Source organism: Natrix helvetica, assembly GCF_964273705.1.
Source record: "Natrix helvetica genome assembly, chromosome: 1".
NCBI classification, from domain to species: domain Eukaryota; kingdom Metazoa; phylum Chordata; class Lepidosauria; order Squamata; family Natricidae; genus Natrix; species Natrix helvetica.
In genome coordinates, this window is record NC_138548.1 from 15,538,273 (window position 1) to 15,549,512 (window position 11,240).

Here is an 11,240-nt window from a genome sequence, read left to right on the forward strand (position 1 = left end):
CTGCCGGCCCCCATCCTTCGGCCTTCGCGCATCCTCTTCCTGGCTGCAGATTGGCACGGACAATGCCTTGCATTTTTTGGGCTCCGCACCTCACGTTTTCAGCCTCCAAACGCTTCGTTTGAGACCCGTTCAAGGCTGCTGGGATCGCCAGAGCACATCGCTGCCAATCGTCACCTCTGCATGTCGCGTTTTCGGGCAGCGATCGAAGCATTTGGAGGCTGAAAACTGAGCCCAACATGGCCACCTGGGACAGCTGCTGCCTTCTCTTACCTCTTTAGCGCTTCACCTGCTTTATTAATTGCAATGATCAGCTGTGCTTTAGAAGCTGCTTTTCAGCCCCAACAATCAGTGAACTAATGTGCTGAAGCTGTGCTGAAGGATGCCAGCCAGATGAATACCTTTTTTCCTCCCCAAAAATTAAGGTTCATCTTACACTGTGAAAAATACGGCAATTGGTTTTAATTAAGATGAAATCCTTTGAGGTCCATTTTTTTTCAAAGTAACTGAAGAATAGTTATGTTTTCAGGGGAACAGGTCAAAGCAGGTTCACCAAATCAGCCTTTTATGCATTCAGAAATTAATAAATGTTTGAATCAGAAGGGCCAAGGAGAGGATGGTGATGAAAGGGTTAAAGACTCCATGATCTAAAGCAGGGGTCTCCAACCTTGGCAACTTTAAGACTTGCGGACTTCAATTCCCAGAATTCCTCAGCCAGCTTGTGGATTCTGGGAGTTGAAGTCTGCAGAACTTAAAAGTGGCCAAGGTTGGAGACCCCTGAACTAAAGCTGATCTGTCATACTGATTGGTTTTAATCTAAGATGAAATCCTATGAGGCCCATTTTTTTTCCAAAGGTAACTGAATTAGTCCAGTTACTACACCACCACCACCACCACACACACACCATCCAGTCAGAACTGATGAAGCTTCTTGGATGAAAAGCGAAAGGTCATCTTCTTCCTCAAGGAAAAAAACATATTCAGGTTTCCTTTGGGGGGGGAAAAAGTACTTTGAGATAACCCTCACCTGGATGACTAAGAATCTGCACAGCCACACAGTTTAAAGTTGGCGGAGGTTGAGAAACACTGCTCAAGGCACAGCAAAAGGCTGAAGGGCTGTGCTTCGAACTTCAAATAATAGGTCGGCTCTTTTGATTTAGCCCAGTTTCGGTATCTAACTTATTCTTTCCTGCAGTGCTCTGGGCAGTGCAGTTTTGGCCAGCAGAGGCGTTCTGTCCAGTGCGTGACCTACACAGGACAGCCGTCCAGTGAATGTGTGGAAGCCCTGAAGCCCTCGGCCATGCAACAGTGTGAAAGCAAGTGTGACTCTGGACTGATAGAAAACCCTGAAGGTACCCATTGCATGGAATGTTTTGCAAGCTGAGCAAAGAACTTACCCTTTGAAATGGCCGAATGACTCAAACCTCTTTCTTGGGTTCTGGAGTGCAACGTGGCTCAGAAGCCTTAAAACATAGACTGCCAATTGTGAATTTGGCCTGGGGTACTTTTGGCCAAGTACCAAGAGGGACGCAGTGGCTCAGTGGCTAAGACACTGAGCTTGTTGATCAGAAAGGTCGGTAGTTTGGTGGATCGAATCCCTAGCTCCGCGTAATGGAGTGAGATCCTGTTTCTTGTCCCAGCTTCTTCCAACCTAGCAGTTCGAAAGCACGTAAAAATGCAAGTAGAAAAATAGGAACCACCTTTGATGGGAAGGGAACAGCGTTCTGTGCACCTTCAGTGTTTAGTCATGCCAGCCACATGACCCCGGAGACGTCTTTGGACACCACTGGTTCTTCGGCTTTGAAACCGAGATGGGCACCGCCTCCTAGAGTCGGGAACGACTAGCACATATGTGCGAGGGGAACCTTTACCTTACTTTTGGCCACGGGGAACATGTAGTAGGAGATCTTGCATAAAGTTCACAAAAGCCCAGCCATGTTGATTTTTTACCACAGAACATTATAGTGGCATGAGGTTTTTTTGTATACTAAAAGTAGACTTTAAAAGTAGACCGCCATCCCTGCAGCTTTGAAATGCTGAGGTAAAAAAACTCAACAACTAAAGTAGGGATGCCCAACCTTGGCAACTTTAAGAAGTGGGGACTTCAACTCCCAGAATTCCCCAGCCAGCATGGAGTTCAAGTCCATAAGTCTTAAAGTTGACAAGGTTAGATATCCCTACTTTAGTTGTTGAGTTTTTTTACCTCAGCATTTAAGGGCTGCAGGGATGGCGGTGGATGACACGCTGATATCAGCTGGAAAAGGAGAGTTGGATTATTTGGCCTTTTTTATTCATTTTCTGAGGCACGGAGTTACAAGTAATACAAGTAGCATCCTATAAGTAGCATCAGAAGCATCTAGAAGCTGGTAATAAACGGCGATTGGAGGACAACAGGTGGTTCATCCTTGATGTACGATTTAGCATTCTATCTGAACTTTGCCCTTATGGCTTGGTCACCAAGTTTAGCATGTTATATGCAGGGGTGGGATTCTACCGTCCGACTATCAGCTTGGAGCGAACCAGTTCGCTCCGACTTTCAGCTGGGCCTGGCTGCCCGTCCCTATACTCACCTATATTCCTGTTTCTGAAGCCCAGCTGATCAGTGCGGCAGAGTGGATTGCTGCACCTCAGCTGTTTTCCTCCCCAGCAGCAATGTGGAAGGTGATTTCTCAATAAACTGTGCACGCAGCGAACCGGTTGTTAAACCGGTAGGATCCCATCACTGGTTATATGGATAAATGATTAGTTTTGTGGAGTTCTTGATGCTGTTGAAGCTTGGTTGTTTGACTTACAGACGTTTCATTATCCAACTAGATAACATCATCAGTATGATGGATTGTGAAATTTGCTGCCTCTTTATATATTGTAGCTTTCCCTGCAGTTTTGTTGGGGTGTGGTTTCCTCCTTGATGGTTCCTTGATTAGAGTATCGTCTTCTGCCCTATTGTTTGTCTGGTGTTAATCCCCGCTTATCTGAACGTTGACTGTTGGAGGAGATGTGATCTTTTTATTTCCTTCCTAGACTTAGTATCTCTTTTGAATGGTGTGTAAGCGTGGTGTACCTCTATTAGATAAAAGACTAGAACATCGGACAAACAACCAGGCAGAAAACAATACTCTAAACAAGGAAGCACCAAGGAGGAAACCACACCTCACCACAACTGGCAGAGCAAGCAACTACAGGGGTGGTTAAAAAAAAAGTTTGTGAAACTGTTTGAATTTTCAATATTTCTGCATAAATATTAACTAAAATGTGTTCTGTTTTCCACCCAAGTCCCAACAACTAGATATAAGAACCCAATTAAATAAATGTTAGAAACATTATACTTGTTCATTTACTGAGGAAAATTATCCAACTACATATATAAAGAAACAGCAATTCCCATTCTCATTCACACTGATGATGATGATAATGATGATATTAGCTTGTTGGGTAATAAAATGTCTGTATCAGTAACAATAGCACTTATATACCGCTTCACAATGCTTTACAGCCCTCTCTAATTGGTTTGCAGAGTCAGCCTATTACCCCCAGCAATCTGGGTCCTCATTTTACCCATCTCGGAATGATGGAAGGCCGAATCAACCTTGAGCCTGGTGAGATTTGAACTGCCAAGTTGCAGGCAGCTGGCAGTCTGCAAAAGTTGCCTGCAGTACTGCCCTCTAACCACTGCGCCACTGTGTCTGTAAGCAAACAACCACAGAAAGCAACAAGAACTCCACAGCTCAACCCCAAGCTACAAATATTCTATCAGAATGACTAATTCATTGTTTCTGTCTCTCTCTCTCCCCCCTCCTTCTCTCTCCCCCCCCCTCTCCCTCTTCCTCTTCCTCTTCAGAATGCAAAGATGTCAACAAGGTTGCCTATTGCCCTTTGGTGCTGAAAGCTAAGTTCTGTAGTCGTTCATACTTCCGACAGATGTGTTGCAAAACCTGCCAGGGCCATTAAACGAGTACGTGTCCATTTGGAACTGCAGGAAAACTGAAAAGGCCCAGGAGGGGAGGAGACAGCTGCACCATTTCCCCATCTCCACCTGCTCTTTCCCCCAAGATCGTCAGTGAAGAGGCCAGCACCATAGGCTTTGGTGCTCCCAGAAACCAAAGAAAATCTCTATCTTCCCCATTGGTTAAGGATCGTTATTAAACCACTGCTGAAATGCGCACTGAGGCAGACAGTGGCATATCAGGCTAGGAAGTACTACACCGAGGCAGGAGGGAGACCAAATGAATGGGAAAGCACATTTAAGCGCATTACTTGAAATGCTAAACATTTGTATTTATTTTATTACACAGCTGGGTACCATGATTGCTGGCCAACTGCACTGTCACAACAAGAATCCCCCACTGCCCAACAGGGAAGGAGATTCAAGGCACTAGCACCATGTTTTAGACCTTGCCCCCAAAAGCACTGCTTGAAATTACGCAGTGGCTCAGTGGCTAAAACACTGAGCTTGTTGATCAGAAAGGCCGGCAGTTCGTCAGAATCCCTAGCGCCGCGTAACGGAGTGAGCTCCCGTTACTTGTCCCAGCTTCTATCAACCTAGCAGTTCGAAAGCAGGTAAAAATGCAAGTAGGAAAATAGGAACCACCTTTGGTGGGAAGGTAATAGTGTTCCGTGCACCTTCGATGTTTAATCATGCCGACCACATGACCATGGAGTCGTCTTCGGACAGCGCTGTTTCTTTGGCTTTAAAATGGAGATGAGCACCGCTCCCTAGAATCGGGAAAGACTAGCACATATGTGCGCGGGGAACTTTTATCTTTAGTGCCGCCTTACAGGCAGGCCTTTGGCAGGGTTACAGAATAGGGTAGATAAAAGAACCAAAGAGAGAAGTGGATGGAATCACAAGCCTACGATCAAATGATAGAGAAAATTCTTCCTCTACCTTGGGAACTTTAAGATGCATGGACTTCAACTCCCAGAATTCTCCAGCCAACATGCAATCCCAATATTTGAGCTGGCTGGCTGAAAAATTCTGGGAGTTGAAGTCCACACACCTTAAATTCCCCCCAAATCCTGTAGAACAGAAATCATTGGTGTTTTTTTTCTTGTACGTAACACAAGAAATTTTTTCTTGTACGTAACACAAGAAATTCAATAAAACTCACTTGGTTTGTGAGTTTGTTCTTGTTTTAGCTTTCTAAAAGAAGGGAAAAGACAAATGAATGACCTCCAAGGTCCCTTCCAACTCTGTTATTCTGTATTCTGAATTCCCTTACAGGCATTGGATCATGCATGAGAATTTTAGTAGTTTTCTTTCAAATATAAGAAGTTCAGTCACAATCTTTTATTATCACCAAGTGAATGTGAGGAGCCAAAATACATATATGGGGAAAGGAAGATCCTATTTTGTTGATCTGTTTTTTAATTTGTTTGCTAATACCTTGAATCTGTGCCAAATTTAAAATTCTTTTTAATGTGCATGTTTCAATGATATTTGTTGTTATTTTTCCATCCCCCTTATCACTCACTTTAATCCCCAGCTTTTCAACTGAGAGTAGCTATAATTGGTGCTATGGTTTCAATGTAACATCACTTTGGCTTATTTTTATTCTGCCATAGAAAATTTATTACTGATTCAGATGTAATACTATTATCCATGTTTTTTATTTTGTTTTAATTGCAGGAATGACTTCTTTATGTGACATGGAGTGTGTATGTATGAAAGCCCTGTATGTTTTATATTGTTTTATTAGTTGAAAAATGTTCAAGGCAAATACTGCTCAAACAGAATTCTGAGTCACATGCAATTTAATTTCCTTTTTTTAAAAAAAATCCATGTATAAACCATAATTTCAAATGCTTTCATTCATCCACCTTTCCTCCCTATTATCTATCTTCCTACTACCGTATATATGGACATAAAATAAAATGCTTTTCTTTAAAAAATGATATCTCATGTGACACTATATTGATTATGTTTGTGTAGTGTTTTTCCAATTCATGGTAGCATTTCAAAATACTACACAAATAAAATCCTGACATACATAGAGCAGCAATCTTCATTTTTTAAAACTGTATACAGGCAGATAATTATATATTGCTAGGATATAAAAGACGAAATCAAAATACTGTAATTTTCAATTTCTCTGATGCTCATTTTTGTAATTTGATCAATTTTATTTGACTCATTTTCTGTCTTTCATTTTTCTGGGTTCTTTTTATTTGTAAACTTTACACTTCCAAACAATTTTGAGGTTGTTTTTTTAAAAAAATACACAAACATTTGTTAAATTTCTTTGAACATCCACATTTGTTTGCAAATGTATAAAGTATATAGTTTTGCAAGCAATTTCCCCATATTGCATTTTTCTATATTATTTTCCGAAGAGGCATTTTGAATGAAATATTTTCCAGTATTTTCTATGATCAATAAGCCTCATGGCTCACAAAATACAATTTTCACAACTGGGATTTATTTTTGAATTTCTTTTCCATCTCTAATCATGACTGGGGTTACATGTGTGCATATGGGTTTGTGTGTGTACACAATGTTTGATCAATGCATACATCTGCACATTTGTATTTGTTGGCTTTGTACTGAATGGTCTTAGGGGCAAAACTCTTTGGATAATAATGAGTATTTATTAGATTACATATTTTAAAGATGGTAAGCCAGTCCTGTAGTGTTGATTCTGCTGCGGGGAATTCTATCCTGCTTGCATCAAGTACAGATAAGTCCTCGCACTTATGACCATTGCAGTGTCACCACAGTCACAGGATCAAACTTTGGTCCCTTGGCAACTGGCATGTGTTTATGATGGGTCACTTGATCCCTGTTTGCAAGCTTTCTCAGCTAGCTTCCAACACAACAGGGAAAACCAGATTTACTTAACGAACAATTTTGCAAAATTAGGCACAACTCACATAGCAACTGCATCACTTATCAATCGTCCCAACTGTGGTCATAAATCAAGGACTATCCGTATTCTAGGAGGAAAGCTGCTTTATCCACTTCTCTACTGTTTTAGCAATGCTTCCAAGTGAGCTAAAATTAAAGAGAAGGATTCAGATCAAAGCACAGCAAAGGTGGTTTGCTTGTCCCTACCTACATCATCCATGGAAAGGGCTCCATGAAGTTCTTTAGCATTCACCTGCTTATAATTTAAGGAGGACAACCCTTCATGCAGGGGTGTCAAACTCGTGGCCCATGGGCCAGATGTGTCATGCTGGCCATGCCCATGCCCGCTTTAGCAACGGAGGAGGAAAAAGTTGTGATACGTCACATGATGATGCGGGTTTGACACCCCTACCTTAATGGGTCTCTTGTCTCTGTGTTGAAGTCAAATTCCCCTAACCCTAAGAATTAACTAATTCTAACTAATCAAGGAGACAAGCAACTTAGAACTCGGGAAATTTCCTGAAGTTGACTTTCCTGAAGTTGACTTCCTATTATCTATAGCAGCTGCAAAATTCGCATCAGCATACACAGTCAAAACTAAATCCCTATTCGGTTCTAAATATAATGCATAGTGGATAGTTTTCTTCAAATAACGCAGCACACGCTTTGCTGCTTGCCAATGCCTCTCTGAAGGACTATCATTGAATCTAGCCAGTTGGTTCACACTAAATGATATATCTGGTCTAGACCAATTACTTAGGTACATTAGGCTACCTATCAAAGATTGATAGATTCCCTTATCAAAACCAGTACCCTCAGTAACCTCAGGTTTAAACTCCAATGCCATTGGTGTCTTTGCAGTCTTACATAGCTCCATGCTATATTTCTTAAGTAAATGATTAATTTTACCAGCCTGCGACAGCTTAAAACCTTTACTGGTTCTAACCACGTCTAAGCCCAGATAATGCTTAATTTCACCCAAATTCCGGATTTTAAATTTACTCTCTAATTGTGAAACAATGTCAATAGCTTCCTGCTCAGACCTAGTAATAATAGCTATATCGTCCGTGAACAAAAGCAACAACGAGATCAAACCATTTTTCACCCGTCTAAATAAACAAGGATCAGCCAAACCTGGAATAAATCCCATAGCTTTTAGTTCATTTACTATACATCTGTTCCACTCAAAACCGGACTGTTTTAAACCATAAAGGCTCTTTTTAAGTCTCCAACAACCAGTCTGGCCATTAGAATCCACACCTGGTGGCATCTTCATATAAATGGTATGCTGCAATGGAGCATGCAGATACGCTGTTTCAACATCAATATGGGTAACATTACACCGATACTTAGCAGCCCACACCAATGCTGCCCTCAACGTAGAGGCTTTCAAGCTCGGAGCAAAAACCTCATCGTAATCCCTCTCAGTTTGGGAAAACCCTTGAGCAACTAAACGAGCCTTATAAATAGCATTGCCAGCAGCATCGTTTTTAATTTTAAACACCCATCTACAGCCAATTGCACTCTCCCCTGAAGGGAGCCTAGCTTCTTCATAAACCTTCAATTCCTGTAAGGATTTCAACTCCTTCTCCATAGCTGTTTTCCACAATTTCTTTTCCTTTTCAGGATACAGCCTTAACTCTGCAAAACTAGAAGGTTCTATGCTAACTTGCAATACTACACTGGCTTGGTATCTGTCGGGTGGATGCCTGTCCCTAGTAGACCTCCTAGGCAATACAGGACTTGCAGAATCATCCTGTTCCACCTCACGAGTAGATTCTACATCTACATCTTCCTCCCTTTTCAGAGTAATAGATGGACCATCCTGATTCTCTAACTGCTCATTTGGTGTATCATGATTAACCAAACGATCAACATCTATATCATCACAAACCTTGTGAAACTCTTGTTCTAGCTTCTCCCAACCAACATGTTCTGAAAATTTAGCACTAGCACTGTGCATAATTCTCCGAGTTCCAGGTTCCCAGAACCTAAACGATCTATGATTGGAATTGTACCCAACAAAAACCATCTTCCTAGCTCTGCTTTGATCCTTCCGTCTAGTTTGTGAGGGAATATGCACCCAAGCAGGGACACCAAATGTGTGTAAGTAACTCAAATCAGGCTTCCTACCATGCCAAAGAGTATAAGGAATCTTACCAGTAGTTGAGTTAACTACTATGTTCAGAATATGGTTTGCACACATTATAGCCTCACCCCAAAGCTTTTCTGACAAACCAGAATCAACCAGCATAGTTCTGGTCATTGCCTGCAATGATTGACCACGTCTTTCAATAAATGAATTTTGTTCTGGCCTGTAGGGGGCAGAACGCCTATGTTCTATACCAGCATTCTCCAACATTGATGTAAACCTATGATTAGTGAATTCAGACCCATTATCAGTGACTAGGCAAAGTACTTTTTTATCCATCTTACGTTCAACAAACTTTAACCATTTAGTAAAATGTTGGAAAGTTTCTGCCTTTGATTTCATTACATAACAGAAACCATACCTAGAATAATGGTCCATAATGCTGAGTATATAGCAGGCACCTCCTAAGCTAGGTTTCTTAGGGCCAATTAGGTCTGCAAACACTACATCCAGTGGTTTAGATGTCTTGAATCCTTGAAACCGGTTTGCAGGGGTAACCTTACTTTTAGCCTGGTTACAGGCATTACAGTTAAGATATTTTGAACAAGGTTTCAAATTGATTCCATTAGATAGAATAACAGTTTGACGTACCATTTTAAAATTTACATGGCCTAAACGTCTATGAAGTAGATGTATACAGTTATCATGGGGCTGTTTATTCTTATAACCAGGTTCAGAACTCGCAATATTTAAAGAGTTCTCATGTAGAATAAATAAATTATTCTCCAAATTGGCAATAACACTATTACCTTCCTTTTCAATAATGCATCTATCATTCTTAAATGTTACTGTAAACCCACATTTCACAAGGTCTTTTACAGATAATAGGTTAAATTTCATTTTAGGTACATATAACATTTCCAATTTTTCATTAATACATGGACAATAAGCTGTACCTTCACCTGAAGCCTTAATTTTCCAACCATTTGCTAAGGAAATGTGCTGTTTGCTAGCCTTCATAGTAACAAACCTTTCTTTAACCTTAGTTATAGAATGGGATGCGCCACTGTCAACCACCCAGAAACTATGGTTTACAGCCTTATCTACCTTAGCTACAGTTACAGTAACATTGTTGCTTTTTCTTTTACTATTAGCAACACTCCTTTTCTTGCTATTTTTACAGTTCTTAGCAATATGCCCCTTACCACCACAAGAATAACATTTCTTAACAAAATTTACAGTTGAAAACTGTGTTTCTTCTTGTGATTACAATACAATAATACAATACAATAGTAGAGTTGGAAGGGACCTTGGAGGTCTTCTAGTCCAACCCCCTGCCTAGGCAGGAAACCCTATACCGTTTCAGACAAATAGCTATCCAACATCTTCTTAAAGACTTCCAGTGTTGGGGCATTCACAACTTCTGGAGGCAAGCTGTTCCACTGATTAATTGTTCTCACTGTCAGGAAATTTCTCCTCAGTTCTAAGTTGCTTCTCTCCTTGATTAGTTTCCACCCATTGCTTCTTGTTCTACCCTCAGGTGCTTTGGAGAATTGATTGTCTCTGAACTGAACTCTATCCTCTCTTCGTCTGGACTCTTCAAGCAATCTCCCGGTAACCTCAGATAATGTCAGTTCATCTCGTGAAAGAACTTCCAATGAGGAAACAAAAGAGTCGTAGCTTTCATCAAGCGATGATAGAATAATATACACCTGTTGAAGCTCAGAAAAAATCAACTCTTTTTCTTGCAAATCCTGCAAAGTTTTCTTCATGAAGTCTAAATGAGCCAACATATCACCACCTTTTTGCAAACGGGCTCTAAACAGTTTCCGTGTGAGATGAATATGAGCACCCACACTGTCCCGAACATAAATTCTCCGCAATGTGTTCCAACACCTAGCAGCAGACTCTTCGCCACGAATATGGACCAGTTGCTGGTCATTCAGTGTTAGTCCAATAATGCAGAGAGCTCTCTCATTGTCCCTGTTAAACTGCGCAATCTTCTTCGCATCCTCATTATCAGCAGGATCCCAATCTGTAACATCTGGTGGGTTCTGAACCACAAACCACAGTCCTTCTCTACGCAGAAGTAGGGAACACTTCAAGGACCAGGAAACATAGTTGGTTCCATCAAACCAGGTAATCATGGAGAGTGCAGCAGACTGTTCTTGTGCCATATTCACAAAAATAAACTATCCAAAAAGTGGTGCTTAAACAAAAAAAAAAAAATTATGGTTAAGGCAGGGCGTCTGGGCCCATAACCAATGTTATGTACTGGTGCGATCAAGCACTAGCAATGAACCCCAGGTC

At 41.1% G+C, this 11,240-nt stretch overlaps 1 protein-coding gene across 2 annotated transcripts in view; it reads left to right on the forward strand.

The window, feature by feature from the left end:
• Nucleotides 1-5,889, forward strand: part of ADAMTS10 (ADAM metallopeptidase with thrombospondin type 1 motif 10) — a 78,879-nt gene extending 72,990 nt beyond the window's left edge. For both annotated transcript variants that reach the window (XM_081958314.1, XM_081958315.1), the window contains exons 24-25: nt 1,193-1,349; nt 3,836-5,889. In XM_081958314.1, coding sequence (XP_081814440.1) covers nt 1,193-1,349; nt 3,836-3,945 — 267 coding nt within the window. In that variant the 3' untranslated portion in view covers nt 3,946-5,889. The remainder of the gene's footprint in view (nt 1-1,192; nt 1,350-3,835) is intronic.
• The last annotated feature ends 5,351 nt before the right edge of the window (nt 5,890-11,240 follow it).